Source organism: Mytilus californianus, unplaced genomic scaffold (assembly GCF_021869535.1).
Source record: "Mytilus californianus isolate M0D057914Y unplaced genomic scaffold, xbMytCali1.0.p SCAF_7, whole genome shotgun sequence".
Lineage (NCBI taxonomy): Eukaryota > Metazoa > Mollusca > Bivalvia > Mytilida > Mytilidae > Mytilus > Mytilus californianus.
This window is the reverse complement of record NW_026262723.1, coordinates 34708314-34726281: the sequence shown is the minus strand read 5'-3', so window position 1 is coordinate 34726281 and position 17968 is coordinate 34708314. Positions and strand designations below refer to the sequence as shown.

The 17968-nt window shown below is 31.4% G+C and overlaps 2 protein-coding genes across 4 annotated transcripts in view; one reads left to right on the top strand and one right to left on the bottom strand.

Moving 5' to 3' along the window:
• The window catches only part of LOC127707914 (annexin A5-like), a 152960-nt gene that overhangs the window by 37159 nt on the left and 97833 nt on the right, over window positions 1-17968 (bottom strand). The gene's annotated exons all lie outside the window — the stretch shown is intronic.
• On the top strand, window positions 230-12113 carry LOC127707918 (uncharacterized). 3 transcript variants are annotated; one of them, XR_007985088.1, is made up of 7 exons: window positions 230-687; window positions 1561-1623; window positions 3096-3200; window positions 4097-4216; window positions 4451-4581; window positions 5608-9469; window positions 11816-12113. XR_007985088.1 is itself a non-coding variant. In XM_052212680.1 (6 exons), the coding sequence occupies exons 1-6, from the start codon at window positions 330-332 to the stop codon at window positions 6361-6363; spliced, it is 1533 nt and encodes a 510-aa protein (XP_052068640.1). In that variant the 5' UTR covers window positions 230-329; the 3' UTR covers window positions 6364-12113. The 3 variants fall into 3 exon arrangements, 2 of the variants coding, with proteins under 2 accessions (XP_052068640.1, XP_052068641.1); XM_052212680.1 differs by having other exon boundaries at window positions 5608-12113; XM_052212681.1 differs by lacking the exon at window positions 5608-9469 and having other exon boundaries at window positions 237-687.

The following is a 17968-nucleotide window of genomic DNA, read 5'->3' as shown; positions in this document are numbered from 1 at the left end:
GGGAGCTATCAAAAGTATTTTGATAGAAAATCATATTTTTATGTAGAAAAATACTACCTTGGTAAATACAAGGATTTGTATAGTGATACAAATCCTAGGAAAATACATAAAACTGATTCATATTAAAATAGACCCTATATTACTGCCGTAAAAAAGAGGCGAAAGATATCAGAGGGACATTAGACCACTTGCACATTGTTTGGTGATTAGTCATACCGGAAGTACGTAACTTCGGAATTTCGAAATCTATATTGACTGAACCAAAAGGCGGGCAGAATTTCCAAATCCGCCATTGTAACCAGGGTAAATAAACGCATTTTAGATTGACGATGGTGAACAAGAATTGCATGTACGGGGTTTGTAAGAGTGACAGTAGGTACCCAGAGAGACTCGCGGAGAAGGATGTGTACTTTATTCCGTTCCCAAAACCATTACGGAATAGAGTGAAGTGTGAAAGATGGATACGAGCTTGCGGACGACATGACTTGAACGTGGAAAAAGTGACAAAATACAGCTATATATGTTCACTTCACTTTGTAAGGGGAAACGGTCCGACTGAGGAATATCCGGATCCTATTCCTGCAGGAGCCTGTGAAGCTGAAAAGGAGAATTTCATGCTGCAGAACCGGAAAAGAAGGGCACCAATAGACCGTCCCAGCCTTGTGTGTAGGAAGGTGAAAAAAACAGGTACGAAATGTATATATAATTTAATATAATGCTTGTATTTTCTTTATAAAGGTTCATAATGTTTACATATTACCTTGTTTCAAATTTGACATGCTTGACATATCTACCAATGACACTTTTAACTTGAACATTCAGGTGCTGCATTTATACATGTTTATGTACTCATGGTACTAGGAAATGCTGTGTGAAATAATGCAGGCGCTGTCAAAAAACAGTTTCATATTTTATACATTTTACTGTTCAACTTACAATCTTATAGAAACGTCAATTTGTATGAACAAGGCTATAAGGCCAATGAATATTGACTGCCCAAATAGCATACATGTAGTTGCAGAATAAAATCCATGACGACTTGCCACAATGCCCAATCACAAAAAATTTGCTTTACTGATGAAAAAGGCAATTCAACCCGCCCAAAGACATACACAAATAAAACAGAAATTGTATATCTCACTCTATGTACATTTATATAGACCTACCAGTTTGTCCAAATATAGTATTCACGAACAGAAAATATATGCATGATACAATGTATGTACATATATGTTAGAAATATCTTAAGCATGTTGTGCAGTCTGCATCAAAATGTTATCTGATTACTAGTTCAAAGACCAATATTCCCACATTTTCCCTATGTGTCTAAACAAACTTTAACAACAACTTAATTACTAGTCTGGGGCATCAGACTAGTCGTTAACAGTACAGACTGTTGTGAAAAGCACATATTTAAATCCACAACATTTCCCTATATTCATGTCAAATATTACATGTAGATGTGGCGTGCAGTTAAAAGAAAAATGTCTATCAACATGATAAACTGTCTATTTTTTGCATGTGTAATGTTTGATACAATAAAGCATTTCATAATTTCAGGAAAATCAGCTGATCAGAGAACAGTAGACCTAGATCACTCTTATTGTATAGTTCATGTTCCAGGTAAAATCTTTTAAAACATGTATATTTAGAAAAACGTCATCCTCAGTCAATATATCTTAAAATGTAAATTAAACACCTCATACAAAGGCTACAATTGATATATTATCAATTTCCGAACATATTTCTATCAAAATTGTCAGCACATTACAGTCTCTTTTTAAAATCATATAATTTTGTTGGAATAACTTCATTTTTATAGATTTCATATTTTATTTTGAACAACAACATATTGGTTGTTATTTCAATTATTTTGAATGTTTTTTTTTTTGTTATTGCTTACATGTATGTATTTGAAATTTTCCAGATTATTTTTTTTAAATTAATTGATCATGAAAAAGTACAATATCGAAAATCTTTTAACCATATCATGAAGTTCATAAGTTGATAATTCTTATATGATTTGCATATTACGGAATACATTGATATAATTGGTCGAGAGGACTTCCGGTAGCTGATCTTGACGTTGTTTATTTTTCGATAGACGACGTTGACCAAACTTCTTTTCGTAACCAATGTAAACAAGATGGCGGCTATAATAACACCGATATTAACAAAATTATTTTCACTGCACGTTAATCGTTAAATTAAATATAATAAACACAAAATCATTCGTTGGAATGATAATAAGAGTTTTTGTAGTTTATTTTTACTCAGATAGCAAATTTCGTGGAGTACATATTTTTGCGTTAACCAACAAATATATTCATACGCCAGGCCTATTCAAGGACACAAATATACAATTTACGTGTGATAAAGGTTACGAGTGTGGAAAAATATATTCCTTATCTCCAATTTTAAAGAATTATAAGGATTAAACGCCTTTTTAAAGGAATTTATTGGTGTATAAACTGGACCAAGTCACTCACAAACATATCATAACAGTCCTTCAGACTTTTAATTGTTTGTGAGTGAATTGGTCAAGTTTATACACCAATAAATTCCTTTAAAAAGGCGTTTAATCCTATAACATCACACAAAGTAAAAATAACGGTCAGTACTATCATTTTTTACCCGCCATTTAGGATCCACCTTGTAAAATTTAGTTTTGAATGTGACTATTCCTGGACAAATCAAATTGGTAAAAATCTGTAAATTTATTTAGTATATAGGTAGGTGAACTCCAGATAAACAAATATAATTAAAAGTGTCTTTTTTCTTTTTGTTGACAAGTTTTCTTTAGATTATTTATCTGGCTGAAATTATAATTTAATGTAGATTTTTTTTCTGAGCATCTGTGTTGGGCAAGTTGCAAAAATATATTTTTTTTTGCTAAATACATGTAGAAAATAGTTTACCAAGTACATGAAATATCTTGCAATATACAACAAAATCATCTAAAACTTTAAATTTATAGATGAAAGTATAAAAAAAGCATTAAGTGTGTGATTCTAAAAATAAAATCATTTTAAATATGAAGGGAAGATAATTTTATTAATTTATGATAGATAATGGATTTCATTAAATAATTTTAGATTTTGAAGCAGAGATTGAACTAGGGCCTGGAGACGAAGGGAAGGTACAAGATGACATTGACACCACTATCTTTACTGCTACTCCTCTACCTGTGGAAACAACAGGTAAATTAATATATTTATGACTGGACATAGGAGCTGTATGTTTATAAATGCACATTTTTCCGTCATGCTTTAAGATATTGATTTGAAAATTGGTATATAGTTTTATCATGACAAGTTACAGATCAAGTTGGAATTTTGTTCCGGTCGAATGATTTTGTGCAGAGTTATGGTCCTTGGACTTAATAAATTCACTTAAATAATCAGTTTTCAACACTTTTTTCCTCATGCTTGAAGATATTGACTTGAAATTTGTTATATAGGTTACACCATGACAAGTTATAGATCAGGTTAGAATTTTGTTCCAATACAATGAATTTTTAACCGGTAGGGGACTATGTATTGCCATGCAATACTCACAGAATGCTTGTTGCAGTGAATTTGTATAGCCACAATGTACAAAAATGTACTTTGAAACAAATGTTTTATTTTGAGATTTTTTAGTTTTTTAACTAGTAAAATAACAATCACTTTATATTGTTATTTTGAGATTTTTTAGAACTCTAGAATAGTTTAAGTGACACCACCAAAATTCAAACTTGATCTTTGTTTTGTGGTAAAAAGCATTTTGTATAAGTTTCATAATGTTTGGTTGAGGCAAACTAAAGTTAGAGCTCTAACGGAAAACAACTTGGGGACAAACTGACGGACAAGGGTAAAACTTAATGCCCCCATATGCTACAGCGGGGGCATAAAATTTGGAAAAATTATTTTTAATCCAATAATCAATGTTTCAATTGGCAGCGTTCATCTGACCATGACCTCATTTTCTTGGTTCATTGGTTTTGGACAAGAACATGAAAAAAACAAATAAATTCCTTTCAAAATTTAAATATAGGGTTGGATAGAGGAAAGAAGTGTTATTTATACGTGTATTTATATTTGAACTGAAATTGCAGATTCAGGATCTCAGACTTACCATCCAACTTATTCTGACAGCAGTACAAATGTCAACTTGAAGACCATGAGAAGACAGTTATTTGTTTTAGATGTGGAAAAGAAGCCTAAAGCCTATACAGGTATTTAAAAGGTCTCCGTATTATAAATATAAGATTGGAATGAAAGCATGGTGTATTATTCTTAATTTAAAAAGATTGGTCTATTTAATATATGTAGACTTTTCGAATATTTTTTAGAGATTTAAAAAAAAAAGGATTAACTATAATCAAATTTACATGTAAAATTAAGATCAATTGAAATTGTTGCATTAACACATTATCATTTTTTACAGCCTCATTGTTGTAAATTTACAGGAATGACACTGGATGTCTTGAAACTTGTTTTTAGTCATGTAGAGTTGAAGGCTTCTAGGATGAAGTATTGGTATGGGTCATCTAGGGTTGATGACAGCTTCGACGATACAGAGAATGATGTCAGTGGACAAGTGAGTTATCTGTCTCATAATTCACTTTAGTTTAAACCTTACCTATATTTTATTCAAATCCTCGACATCAATAGAAAGATTTCCTCAGACAGATCTGTTCTTTTTGATGGATTTTGAGCACTTATTCAAGCAATGGCCAGTGTTAATACTTTATATGAAAAATCAACACATGGTCATTTCTCAAAAACGTGTCTCTTCATTGATTCACATCCCCCTACAAGGTTTTCATTATTACCTGTAAAAACATGAAAAATGTAACAATAAATATTTTTTGTTTTGCATCAAAGTTTTATATATCAGGCATTGTTTACAACGTCCACTGGTTTTATTAGTGGATACACTGTTGGAACAGCGCCCCCTAGCGACTTGGCATAATGATTTTGTAAAAACTGATTTTTGTTCTTACTGATGGTACCATGAAATTGTGATCAAATCAACTGAATATTTTTTACAATGGTATTCATTATATAACTTTTTAAAATAAATTACCAATGATGAAAAGTAACAGTTTTCAGGGTTTACTGAACATTACAATTTATTTGAAAAAATATCACGTGTATCTTTATGCCAAGTCATGAGCAGAACTCGTGTAAACATACCCTACTATTATTACATATAAGACTAAGGACCATGTCAACTGGTTGTTTTAAATTAGAAAGGCAGATAAAAGCAAAGATTAAAATTATGAAAAATAGCCATATTATATGCATTTACAGAAATTTTCTGTGGAAACAAACAAAAATTCATCTCATATGTTATGATTAAATTAACATTCCGTGTGAAATAGTTCCAGAAAATAGTACATGTAATCTTAAACATGTCAGTTGGGCTTTTAATAATATTATTTAGAATGCCATATTCCATATGTTTATTAGATATTTTGCCCCTGGCTTTAACATGTTAAATCTCATAAGCCAGAAAAATGATGAAAATCAACAAAAATAAGTAATAAACAATACAAAATTAACAAATCTCATTATTGGACAATTGATGTATAAAGTCTTTTCTTGGATTTTTTTTTAACAGAAAAGGGGAGCATTAAGGGAGTTAAAACTTTGGGAAGAGTACCTGATGAGCCTTGTACGACTGAGGAAGGGATTGGACACAGATGTTTTAGCAGATATGTTGTGTATAAGTTCTTCAACTGTTTCCAGGATCTTTACCACATGGATTGTGTTTTTGCGGAAGGAACTGGATTTTCTTATCAAGTGGCCCACTAAAGAACAAATAAAGGAAAATATGCCAAAATCTTTTAAGTATTTCCCTAAAACCAGAGTAGTTATAGATTGTACTGAATTTTTTGTTCAAAAACCCTCATTACCTTCTGCCCAGAGAATCACTTGGTCAAGTTATAAGCATAATAATACATTAAAACTTCTGGTAGGTATAACACCAAGTGGTTCATTCTGTTTCTTGTCAAAGTTGTGGTCAGGGGCAGTTTCAGACCGCAGGATTACACAAGCATCTGGGTTCTTGGAAATGTTGGAGTTTGGCGATGAGGTTATGGCTGACCGTGGATTCACCATAAGTGATCTCTTGGCTTTAAAGGGTGCAACTCTTGCAATTCCACCTTTTGCAAATGGCAGACAGCTGAGCAGTAGAGCAGTTACAAGGACAAGGCGTATTGCAAATGCACGAATCCATGTAGAACGAGCTATAGGAGATATCAAATCTTTTCAGCTACTACAGGGCACATTGCCTCTTACTCTTAAACCCATCCTTGATGATATTATTTTTGTTTGTGGTGCTTTGTGTAACTTGCGGTCTAAACTTGTGAAGTAAGAACTCTTCATTTTTACCATCTTTAAATATAATTTAGGTATTTCATGGCCAAAAACAGCTCTCACTTAAATAAAACAGTTAAGATTATCACTATTTCTGCAAGTTGAAGACACAATGGACAAATAAATTTGCATGTTCAGAGGGGACAGACAACACTTTGTTTAAAACAAAATTAAACAAATAAAGAACAAGAACATTTTTTTTAAATACTTACCTATCCTGAAAAACAATAGCATTATTAAGAATACACCCTCAACACTATCAGAAAGGTGCTCTTAGATGGTAAATATTTCTGCTTTAATCTCCAGCTAACCTTTTTCTGATAAGATTACTAGTGGAAAGTGATATCAGTACAAATAAACACTTTAAGGTAGTTCAGGGGTATAGAAAAAAAATGACAGAATTTTCTTATACTTTGCCAAAATGAAGATTTTACTATGCTCTTTTCAAAAAAATTATAAAAAGTATGGGTCACCTTGTTTTCTTGCTACAAGTAAATAAACAGTTTTAATCTGATTTTCACCAAAAAGTATACAGATCGTTTGACCATCATAAGAAACAACTTTGTTAAGTTTCATGAAATTTGGATAAGTCGTTCTCAAGTTACGGTGCGACATGTTTACCCCAGACAGCCGCACATTTGTATACCATAATACGCCCAGTCAAAATTTTGACGGGTAAAAAAATGAAATTTCTCTATATGTCCAGTATAAATTATGTACTAAAAGAGTTATCTCCCCTTAAATGGCTTATTTGAATAATTAGTTCTAAAAGCACAAACATTTGGTATTTGTTAAAATATTTTCGCTAATGAAATGCATAACTAAGTTTTCTTAATATAAAAAAAACAGTGTAACCAATAAATTGCAAATTTGGGCAACAAAAAAAAAAACCGATTATTTACTGTGATTGTACTATTCAAGATGGTGGTATAACCCTGAACTACCTTAAATCACCTAAGTCATACCAAAACTTGAGGTTTACTGTCTCAAAACTTACAAAAACCAGTATTTTAGAATAAGTACAAAGTATTGCATATGAAGTTAATGAGCTGTGTTATATTTGTCAATGAGTCAGTTGTTAATACAAATTCAAATGAAGTAAATATAACCAACTATACATGTATGGCACTGTATAGTTGTTGATTTACCAAAAACAAGATTTAGGAAAAAAATTATCAGATCCGGACATTACACAATTATGAGTGAAAGCAACCAATGAAAACAATAAAGTTAACATCCAGTTTTATAGAACAATGCATAGGTATCATTAAAAATGTGCTGAATTTTCAATATATGTCGGTATGTGTACTAATTTTGTTAAATTTCATATTTACTATTAAACCTTCATTCGTCGGCAAAAGGGTTAAACAATATTAATTTAAGTGGGTCAAGTGTGTATATCTGAATCGTTATGATTTATCTACTTGGATTTAAAAAAATTAGGATTAATTCAAAAAGTAAATTTGGTACATTCTTAGCTAATTAAAAAAGGCACCAACCGAACAAGCTTGACAGTAAATTAAAGGATGTAACAGGGTAAACATAAATGAAGCATCAACCCAACAAACATAATTAGATAAACATGAATGAAAAGGGACACATGTTAAACCTCAATGAGGCATCAAACCGACAACAAAATTAATACAACTTAGTTTGAAGGGCATATGATACAGTTTTGATTCCATGATGAATGTTTTATGAAAATTTGGATACAAGCTATTTTTCACCTAAGCAATTTAAATATGTCAGAAAAAAATATACCTTCATGTGCTACTTTAAGAGACAAAAGGGGTAAAAATTTAGACATTTTCTCAAAAACCAGATAAACAATACCAGCTTTTTGTAAAACATTACGAAAATCTTTAAATAAATATGCTCTTAATAAGTACAACAGTTCCTTGGAAATAATTAATTCAGATTTTAGGGAAAAAATGGATTTTTTTGCAGTATATTTATCAAATCTAAAAAAAATGAATGTTGACTTTTCATTTAAATTGGTACATATAATCTTCATACGTAATCAAACCGAATGAATATGCCATTGTAAAAAAGAGGGGCCTTTCTACTCATTTCCAAGTTAAGGTAGATAGGGGGTCTAAATTAAAATCCATAGAATTTTTTGATAATTTGTCAAAAGGCAGTTCATATCATGCTTTTTCCAAAAATATAATAAAAAGTATGGGTCACCGGGCTTTTTTTCACGCTACAGGTAGTGCAAAATTTTCAGATTTTGTAAAGATTATGCATGGAAAACCCAATTTTGTGTGATAAAAAGAAAACTACACCATAGAATTTTAAGATAAAATATGAGAAGATAGCTCTAATAATATGCTTTCAGATAAGAAAAAGAAAAAATGAGGTCACCGGACTCGTTTTCTTGCTACATAATAAAATAGGTAAATTCACAACACATTCTATTATAAAAGTTACTTTATCTGAGTTATCTCCCCTTATATGGCAAAGTTGAAAAAAAAATGAATCAAACAAAAATATTCTGTTTTTTGTAAAATACAGCCGTAAATATGATAAAACACATAATATTTTATATTAACGTGAAAAGTCTTACACATGAATTACATACTACTCTCGAAATTTGCACATTTCTTTAAAGATCTAGACCGATTGTTATCTGCTATTTCAAAATACAAGATGGAGGAAGAAACCCTAGCTACCTTAAGTCAGTTTAAATCATAAAAAAAACAGTTGAATCTGCATCTTTTCCCGATATGTCACAGTTTAACGTCACAAAAATAACATTTTACGTTAGCAAAGTCATTACCTCCCCTGTAACTGTATCATATGCCCTTCATGTCAGTATGCAGTATCATCAGTAGACATGGGTGTATTAAAAATTACAATCTTTTACAAGGTTTTAAAAATATCATTGTAGAATATCAGTTGTAATAGGTTATAATAAAAAGCCTTTGGTGAGTGAAAATTTCTCCAGTTCTATTTGTTTGTTTTATATAGTTTGAAATTTTTGATGTTGATGACAAAGCCAGGACAAGCACATGGTTCTTCCTGAATATGCATGAAACAATTACCATTGAAAATTTAACATACTAGACTGTTATAAAAGCAGGAATTACTCTTAATTAGGCAAGGTAGAAATCACACATAGTCTGAAAACTGGTCAGTGCTTTCAAAAATTTGGAAGAAATCTATTGAAAATTGTTAAAAATATACTAAAATACATAAATTCATACATCTAGCTAAGTGAACCCACCACCCAGAAGAAAATTAATCTTTTGCTTGAAATTAATTGTTTAAGTACCAATAACCATTATTTTGAGTTGTATAGTATTTTGGAATGAAAAAAATTTAATAGATATCAAACTAATATTTAGTAATGACTTATAGATTCAAATATATAAGAGAATGTTTAAAGTACCCATTGACCAATTTTTAGAAGACTTATTTTTATTAGTTGTCTTTACTCACTATTTCTAGAAGAAATGGTGCAATATAATCTGTAAAGAAGTTTTGCAGTTTCACCAGCATTCTGTTAAAAAAATCTTCATCAAAGCTGACTTCTACATGTTCTATTCCATGTTTGGTGTAGAATACCAAATCACACTTTCTCATCTCCATAATTCCCATTTGTCCTTGCACTTGACAATAATACTGTGAAGAAAAATCAATTTGACCATCAGAATTAGTTTTCATGTGTAATACAGATTTAGCAGATTTGTTTCTTAGTGAAAACGGACACTTAATTTCAATAATCTTACTCTCATGGCATTTACAAGTGATCACTCCATCTGGACTGCAACCTATACATGGATACTTCGGATTTACCACCAAACCAGTTTCAGTTATACATTTATTCCTTTTCAATCCATGAGCTGTTTGGTATAGGTTCCTGGCTTTTGATTCCTTGCGTCTACCCCAGTCTAAGGCCATTTCTTGGAATTTATTCTTTACAGAAAGTGATTCACTACCTATAATTCGGCTGCAAATAAGATCTGGGTCCTCATTATTCATTATAGCCTGAAAGTTAGAAGCAGTAATTAAACCTTTCCTCATAGTGAACCATAAATTGTTGCTACTCTGGCCCTGAGTTGCCTTTGATATAAGCATCACATCTTCTGAACTGAATGATAAGGTAGCCATAAATTTTTCAACTATGTCCTCTTCATTATCAATTAAACATACATACTTATCTTTAAAATACTTAGCCTTGGTAGGAATTGTCAAGTCCTGTATTGCCTCTGAATAGTCCATCTGTACCACATCTACTGGTTCATGGGGTAGAAATTCTAGTGCTCTGGCCTCAGGATTTATCTATTTAAAAAATCACTTGAATTAACCAAAGCATTAATTATATATATATTTTACAGGAAAAAAATAACATCGTTGATTTAAGAATTTGAAGAAAAATATTAACTGAGAATCTGCTGGACAATGGTACAAGATATAATGTATAATTTTTATGTGAATTTGGCATTTTAATGATTTCTATATATGATGAATTTTCTTAAAAGTAAGTTGTGAAAAATTTGAAAAAGATAATTAAATATGAAAAATTTACACAATGTTTAAGGGTGTGTTCTTACTAATGCTATTTTTTTCAGAGTTGGTAAGTAATAAAAAATGGATTTGTTGATATTTTTTGTTTTTTGTTTATAATTTTAACTTTTACCTTTACTGGCTTTGTGGTGTTTTGTTAAAGCCAGGAGCAGAACTTCATTTTTTTATAAACTGTCTTAAAAACCTTTTAAATTAGTTTTGAAATTGGTGAATTGATTGCAAAATCCTATCAATGATAAACTTGAAAAAAATTCAAAGCATAAATTTCACAAACTAAATTGTTACCTTTTCTATACTAATTTTTTTAGAAATAAGAATTAATGTTGTTTAAAGTCGTTAATTAAAAAGGTTACACATGGTGCATATATATATATATGTACTGCAGTGCAAAAATTTTAAAAAATACTGATATTGCATTGAATATTTAAGAACACTAATGCAGTATTAAATAAAGCTTTCACTGTTAATAAAAATTAATTATAATATGAGTAGTATTTAAGTATTAAAGTGTGTTATATTGTTTCAAAAATGTCTTGCACAGAAATAATTATTTTGATTAATTTTTTGCTGTTAATATTTTTGAATTTGTAAATGTTACTGTCCAATTTTGTCAGTCCTTTAACTTTTCAAGAATAGTTGGTGTATGTTATAACTATGCACCATGTGTAAGCACCATGATACCTATTTGTAATGGACACGAGTTCTGCTCAAGACTTCATTTTGAGGTTTAAAAATTAAATATAATAAAGATATCTGGTACTACAATATGATTTCAAACCTCAAGAGGAGTCGCTAGAGGGCGCTGTACTTGAATGTATAGTGTATCTACCAATAAAACCGGTGGGCGTGTTGTTAAATTATTTGTTGTTATACCTGAGCTAATTTACTTGCAAACTGTTTTATCTTCTCGTCTTCTGCAGCTCTGTCAACCATCTGTCTAGGATCAAAACTGGATACTACATGGTCTGCTGATGATACACATGCTTCCATCCTCCTATTTTGGGATATTACAATATTTAAATGTATTTATTGGTAAAGCATTAAATGTTGGCATTGTATGTATTTAGGATTTCAAGGTTTTCAGTAGTGACAAGAAACTTCAAGAAGCGACAAGAAGAATATTTTAGCGACAAGAAGACTATTTAGCGACAAGAAAAATGAAAACAAAGTTCTTATTAAAATAACTTATTCCTAATAAATATATAAAAAAAATATGCATTGAAATGTTGTTTTTTTAGATTCGAGGCCAGATGTCGATCTGTGTGTAACATATATATATATGATATACATGTATTTATCATATATTTAGTACAAAATACAGCAATTTTGTATATCTAATAAAGGTTCTTTTTTCCAGTCTGTATCGCATAGCTAAACCTGTATCGCATAGCTAAATCCGTATCACATACCTGGCGTGACATCATGAATCAAATGACGTCAACGTTTGACCTATGACGTCCAGTTGCTGTATTTCCTGGCATAGGAAAAAAGTGAGTTCCCACTCAAGAAATGTCATATCATTTCAACTAAAATCTATATTTTTCAAAAAAAATATTACCCAGTAGAACTTTATAAGCGATTTTTATAAAATAGATACAATAAGTTTTTTTAGTGGGAACTCACTTTTGTCCAATGACTGTGTATATTGGAATCCCCTGTTTGTCTGTTAATAATCTTTGAGTAGATGATACGTGGCAACATTGTTGTCCATATTTATGTATACAAATGAGTTCAGATTGTAGTATAATGAATAAATTCACAACAAATATTGGGAAGGTGGGTTGTATTCTACAGGAGGGAACAGTTGACACTGTTGTTAGTGAATGCTTTTAAATAAATGGTCTTAAAGTATATTATTGCCAGTTTCATAGCTCTATATTGAGCATGTAGTAAGGTTGTAGGGGACATTACGATGTGGATATTAAGCAAATAAGGAAGTCAAAAACTTAGTCACCTGGAAAAATACAGGAAAATCCTTATGTTCTTTTGTTTGTTATATTTTCGGACGATTTAAAAAAAAAAACGTATATGACATTAATCTGATTCTATTTAAATATATGATAAACAGAATAATACATGACAAAATCCGTATCGCATGCTGTATCACCACTTGACCAATATCAGCCCTCGGGACCTTCGGCCATCAGGACTGATATTGGTTTCTGGTGGTGATACAGCATGCGATACGGATTTTGCCATGTATTATTCTATATATACTAAATACTGTAATATATGAGGGAAATCTAGAATATTTTTATTAATTTTTGCATTTTACCAGTGCTAAAGATAAAAATGATTAAGTTAAAACCTTGGCTTGATAATCTTCATTCGTTCCACCTCTACTGGCTCATCGTGTTCCCTCTTTCGTTTCTTCCACTGGCAAGGACTGTCAGTAACAGACTTCTTCTCAAATGCCTCCAACTCGTATAAGCATGCTGCAACATGACGACAAGCTCCATCAGCACTGTAATAAAATTGTATTTAGAGAAAGTAAGTACATGCATACATGTTCATTTGTGAAATGATCTGTATAATACTAATATCTTTATAGATTTTTACGGTTTACTAAACATGAGTGTTTTAGATTGCAAGTCATCAAATTACATCAGCAGAATTGTTAACTTCGACCTGCCAAATACTGGACACAGAAGCTAGAAAACCAACCTTGAGTTTTGACTTTAATAGCAATGAATTATTACCTCATCACCCTGCACTTGAGGCTGTCATGCAAATGTACTTACAAACTAGTTTCATCCCACCACATTGTGTATGTGCATGTCCCAAGTCAGGAATCTGTAATAAAAGGGTCATTGTTTGTTGAAATATTTCATATTTGTTTTTCTTTCATTATTTTGTACATAAATCAGACCATTAGCTTTTTTTTTGGATTGTTTTACATTTGTCATTTCAAAATTTTTATAGCTGACTATTCCCTATGGGTTTTTCTCATTGTTGAAGATTGTACGGTTATCTACAGATGTTAATTTCCCTGTCATTTTGTCACTTGTGGAGAGTTGTTTCATTGGAAATCATACCACATCTTCTTATTTTCATATTACAATAGAAACTATAGTGGGTCTAGAATTTGTCAAATATAATATTTTTATATTTACCCTCCTGGACATTCACAGTAAGCTGCTTTAACATCACCTAGAGTCTTCTCAACAACAAACCAGCACTGGTAGGTCATCTTCCCAGTCAACGTCTTTGCCCTCTGTGTTGGCCTCACCTTTCCAATAAAAACACAAACTGAGCTGTCATCTTTTAAGTAGTTGACTTTCATTTCCTGGACATGTCCATCGTAAAACAAGCGGTAGTCCTCTGCACTCTTATAAGCTTTCAACTTCTTTTTATCGTAATCCGAACGGTGCAACAACAAATAATTGAAAATGTCATACAAGGAAAAGTCAGGTACACCAGAAAAATCTTCAACATATCTGAAAAAATAAAAGGTTTTCAAATTAACACTACAGAATACATTGCTGGTATGAAATTAACAGATTATTCTAGTAAGACATGTATAATAGTAAGGTGAAAAATACTGATTGGGAATATGAGCCCTTGCCAGTACATGCAGTTCAGACAGTTGAAAGTTATATATACTTATACATATGAAAATGCATAAAGTATTTTCTAAGATATATTATAGTACATGTACAACAAAATGTTAAGTAGATCTTAATCTATATACTTACATAAATTTGTTGGACTTGAAATAAAAAGAAAATCAATGTGGAAAAATTATGATAATTGTGATAATATCCGCTTAATTCTTGCAATTCAAAAGTTTACTCATACAATGACTTTATTTCATTAAACCCTAAAACTCTTAAGTTTTTGGCAGTTAATATTTATATTAAAGCATACTTGGTATATTATTGATCAAGTAAAATTGTATAAAAAAAAGTTAATAGCTACATGTTTTGAATGACTAAATTTTAGGGGCCATGGGCTATCCCTTTAATTATAATGTAAAATTGCTATAAATGGATATTCTTTTGAACTGAGTCTATTTACTTCTAATGGAAAAAGTTTATAGAAAATTGAACAGTTATTGTCATATTATTATTTTTTAAAAAGTTTAAAGTCTTAAAAGTTTTCAATATTTAGAAGTTGGCATACATGTAGGGATGTATCTTCTTAGGGAGCTACCATTTGATAGTTAAGGGGGTGGGGTGAAAAATTTTGTCCTGCATTTTTTTTAAATTGTAATCTCTGTCCTGCTTTTTTATTTTTCACTCTATACGGTACTGCCCTTTTTTTTTTACATGAATTGTCATATCCTGCCTTTTTTTTTTTTGCAAAGTGCCTCAACCCGCCTTTTTTTACTCAAAACTTCTGTCATGCCTATTTTTTTTCAAATTTCATCCTAGCCTAGCCCCCCCACCCAAAGTGAAATGTAGCTCCCTTAATAAAATTGTTTTGGACTGACATGAATAATCATATTTTTGAAAAAATGCTGAAATAATATGAGTTTTAAAAATGATTTCATTAATTATACTGCTAGAAAAATATATTTTAGTAATTGGCTTCAGACACACAGGTAAGGAAGAATGACCCTTCTTTTACTTTAGGGATCCCAGTACTTAAGGGTTATATATGGTTTATTTATGGTTAGGGTTACAACTAGGTTTTAAGGTTAAGACAGAGGTTGGTTTTATGGATGGGACTAGTGATATGGCATGTATGGTAGAGTTGGACTTGTGGCACAAGTTGTGCTATGGTTGGGTTAGGTAAGGGTTAAGTTTAAGGGATGTGACCAACATGTGCTATGTATGGTTTGGTAAGGGAGCTACCATTTGATTTTTATGGGGGGGGCTAGGATGAAAAATGTTGTCCTGCTTTTTTATTTTTCCCTCTATTCGGTCCTGCTTTTTGATTTTTCACTCTATTCAGCCCTGCCTTTTTTTTTTAGTTAATCCTGACTTTTTTTTACATAAATTGTCATCCTGCCTTTTTTTTTGCAAATAATCTCATCCTGCCTTTTTTTTTTACTCAAAACTCCTGTCCTGCCTATTTTTTTCAAATTTCATCCTAGGCCCCCCCCCCCCCCCCCCCCCAAAAAAAAAAAAATCAAATGGTAGCTCCCTAATATAAGGGTTTAAAGACTGGACTGGTGCTCTGTTAGTCCAAATAATTATGACGTCTTGAAAGTCTATTTTAATTTTTTTCTGTCGTAGGAAGGTGTCACAGAAAAAAACTAAAATAGCCTTCCAAGACGTCATAATTATTTGGACTAGTGCTATGCTATATATGGTTGGGGTACATGGCCCTGTGTGTAAGGATTAGGTTTAACCTATTTTCAGTGGTTATTGGTACTTTTAACTTTTGGGTTGGGTTTGAAAATAGGTTCTAAGGGTTAGCTTCTAGGGAAGACAGTGTTATGTTCAGGTTATGGGTTAGGTAAATCATGAAAAAAAACTTACGGTTTAGGGTTCATTTATGGTCAATATTGTTAGCATATATGTGATGTTCTAGGTTAAAGTAAGGTTTTATATTTAGGGCTACTGTCAGGGTAAGGTATGGGTTTGGGTAAAGTTTAGTTGAGCATATTTTTATATAGGTTGGGAGCCCGTAAATTAAAAGAAGGCCGAAAATATGACTTTCTGACTTATTTTGACTGTATAACTCATTCAAACGACAAGGGATCTAATAAAAAATTTAAGTTAGGTAAAGGTACGAATTTTGGTTAATTTTATGGCAAGTTTAGTATGGGCATACATATTCTACGTGGATAGCCACGCGTTGGGACCCCCTTAGTAAAAAACGGTCAAAAACCGGTTTAAATAAGTATGCAGAGGAGGGTAAAAGCCATAGAAATGAATGGAAAATTATCTTAATTACCCTTCTAAGGTAAGCGGGTCTGAAAAACTACAACCGGCTCTTCTCAGGCGATCTTGTAGGGTAGAGTCGACGTCGTCTGCTAGAAAATTGGGATCATACGGAATCTTCAATTTTTCCACCGCCTCAGCTAAACTGGCCAAATCTCTCTGTTTATAACCATTTGCCACTATTCCTCTATCTCGTAAATACAGCTGAATCTTTGAAATTGTCAATGATTTAAAAGATAACATCGTGATTGTAATAGAATAGTAGAATGAAACAATTTGTTTTGCGGAATCGCTATGGTAAACAAGCAAAAACTGTGACGTATTTTGCCCCACCTATTTACGGTCGATATATTTTGCAGATTTGAAAGCGAAACGCCATTTAATGTGCAAGTGGTCTATTGATAGCAAAAGTAATAAAAAACGAATGATGATAAAAATAATAAAAGTTAATGATAATAAAAATAATAAAAAGTGAATGTTGATAAAAATCATAAAAAGTGAATGATCATGATAAAAATAATAAAAAGTTGATGTTGATAAAAATAATAAAAAGTGAATGTTGATAAAAATAATAAAATGTGAATGATCATGATAAAAATAATAAAAAGTGAATTATGATAGAAATAATTTAAAAGTGAATGATGATAAAAATAGTAAGGAGAGTACTGTAATGATAAAAAAAATATAATGGTGATGATGATAATGATAATAATAATAATAGAAAATCTAATAATCAATCGAATAAGCTAACAAAACCTTTAAATAGACTTATTAAGAAGGGATATAGTTACGATACTGTTGTCAGGTCATGAAAGATTGCATATTTTGGCGTTAATATTGATTCACTTATAAATAGGGTCTTTGCATCGGCACTAAACACATTTATTTAAAAACCAGTTGTTGGCATGACACGGGTTATGTTCTTCTCATATATGTTATGATGGTATGATACTAAACCCCTAACGGGAAGGATTGTGCCTGATATTCATATGATGAAGACATAATCTTTCAATCAGTTTAATTGAAGTCTGGAGCTGGCATGTCAGTTAACTGCTAGTAGTCTGTTGTTATTTATGTATTATTGTCATTTTGTTTATTTTCTTTGGTTACATCTTCTGACATCGGACTCGGACTTCTCTTGAACTGAATTTTAATGTGCGTATTGTTATGCGTTTACTTTTCTACATTGGCTAGAGGTATAGGGGGAGGGTTGAGATCTCATAAACATGTTTAACCCCCGCC

What these genes read in the sequence shown, in the direction of transcription:
- LOC127707918 (XM_052212680.1), top strand. Translation starts at nt 330, where the DNA reads ATGGTGAACAAGAATTGCATGTACGGGGTTTGTAAGAGTGACAGTAGG. An exon ending in TAGGAAGGTGAAAAAAACAG is followed by an intron (nt 688 to 1,560) that starts GTACGAAATGTA and finishes TCATAATTTCAG; the next exon opens with GAAAATCAGCTGATCAGAGA. An exon ending in TTGTATAGTTCATGTTCCAG is followed by an intron (nt 1,624 to 3,095) that starts GTAAAATCTTTT and finishes AAATAATTTTAG; the next exon opens with ATTTTGAAGCAGAGATTGAA.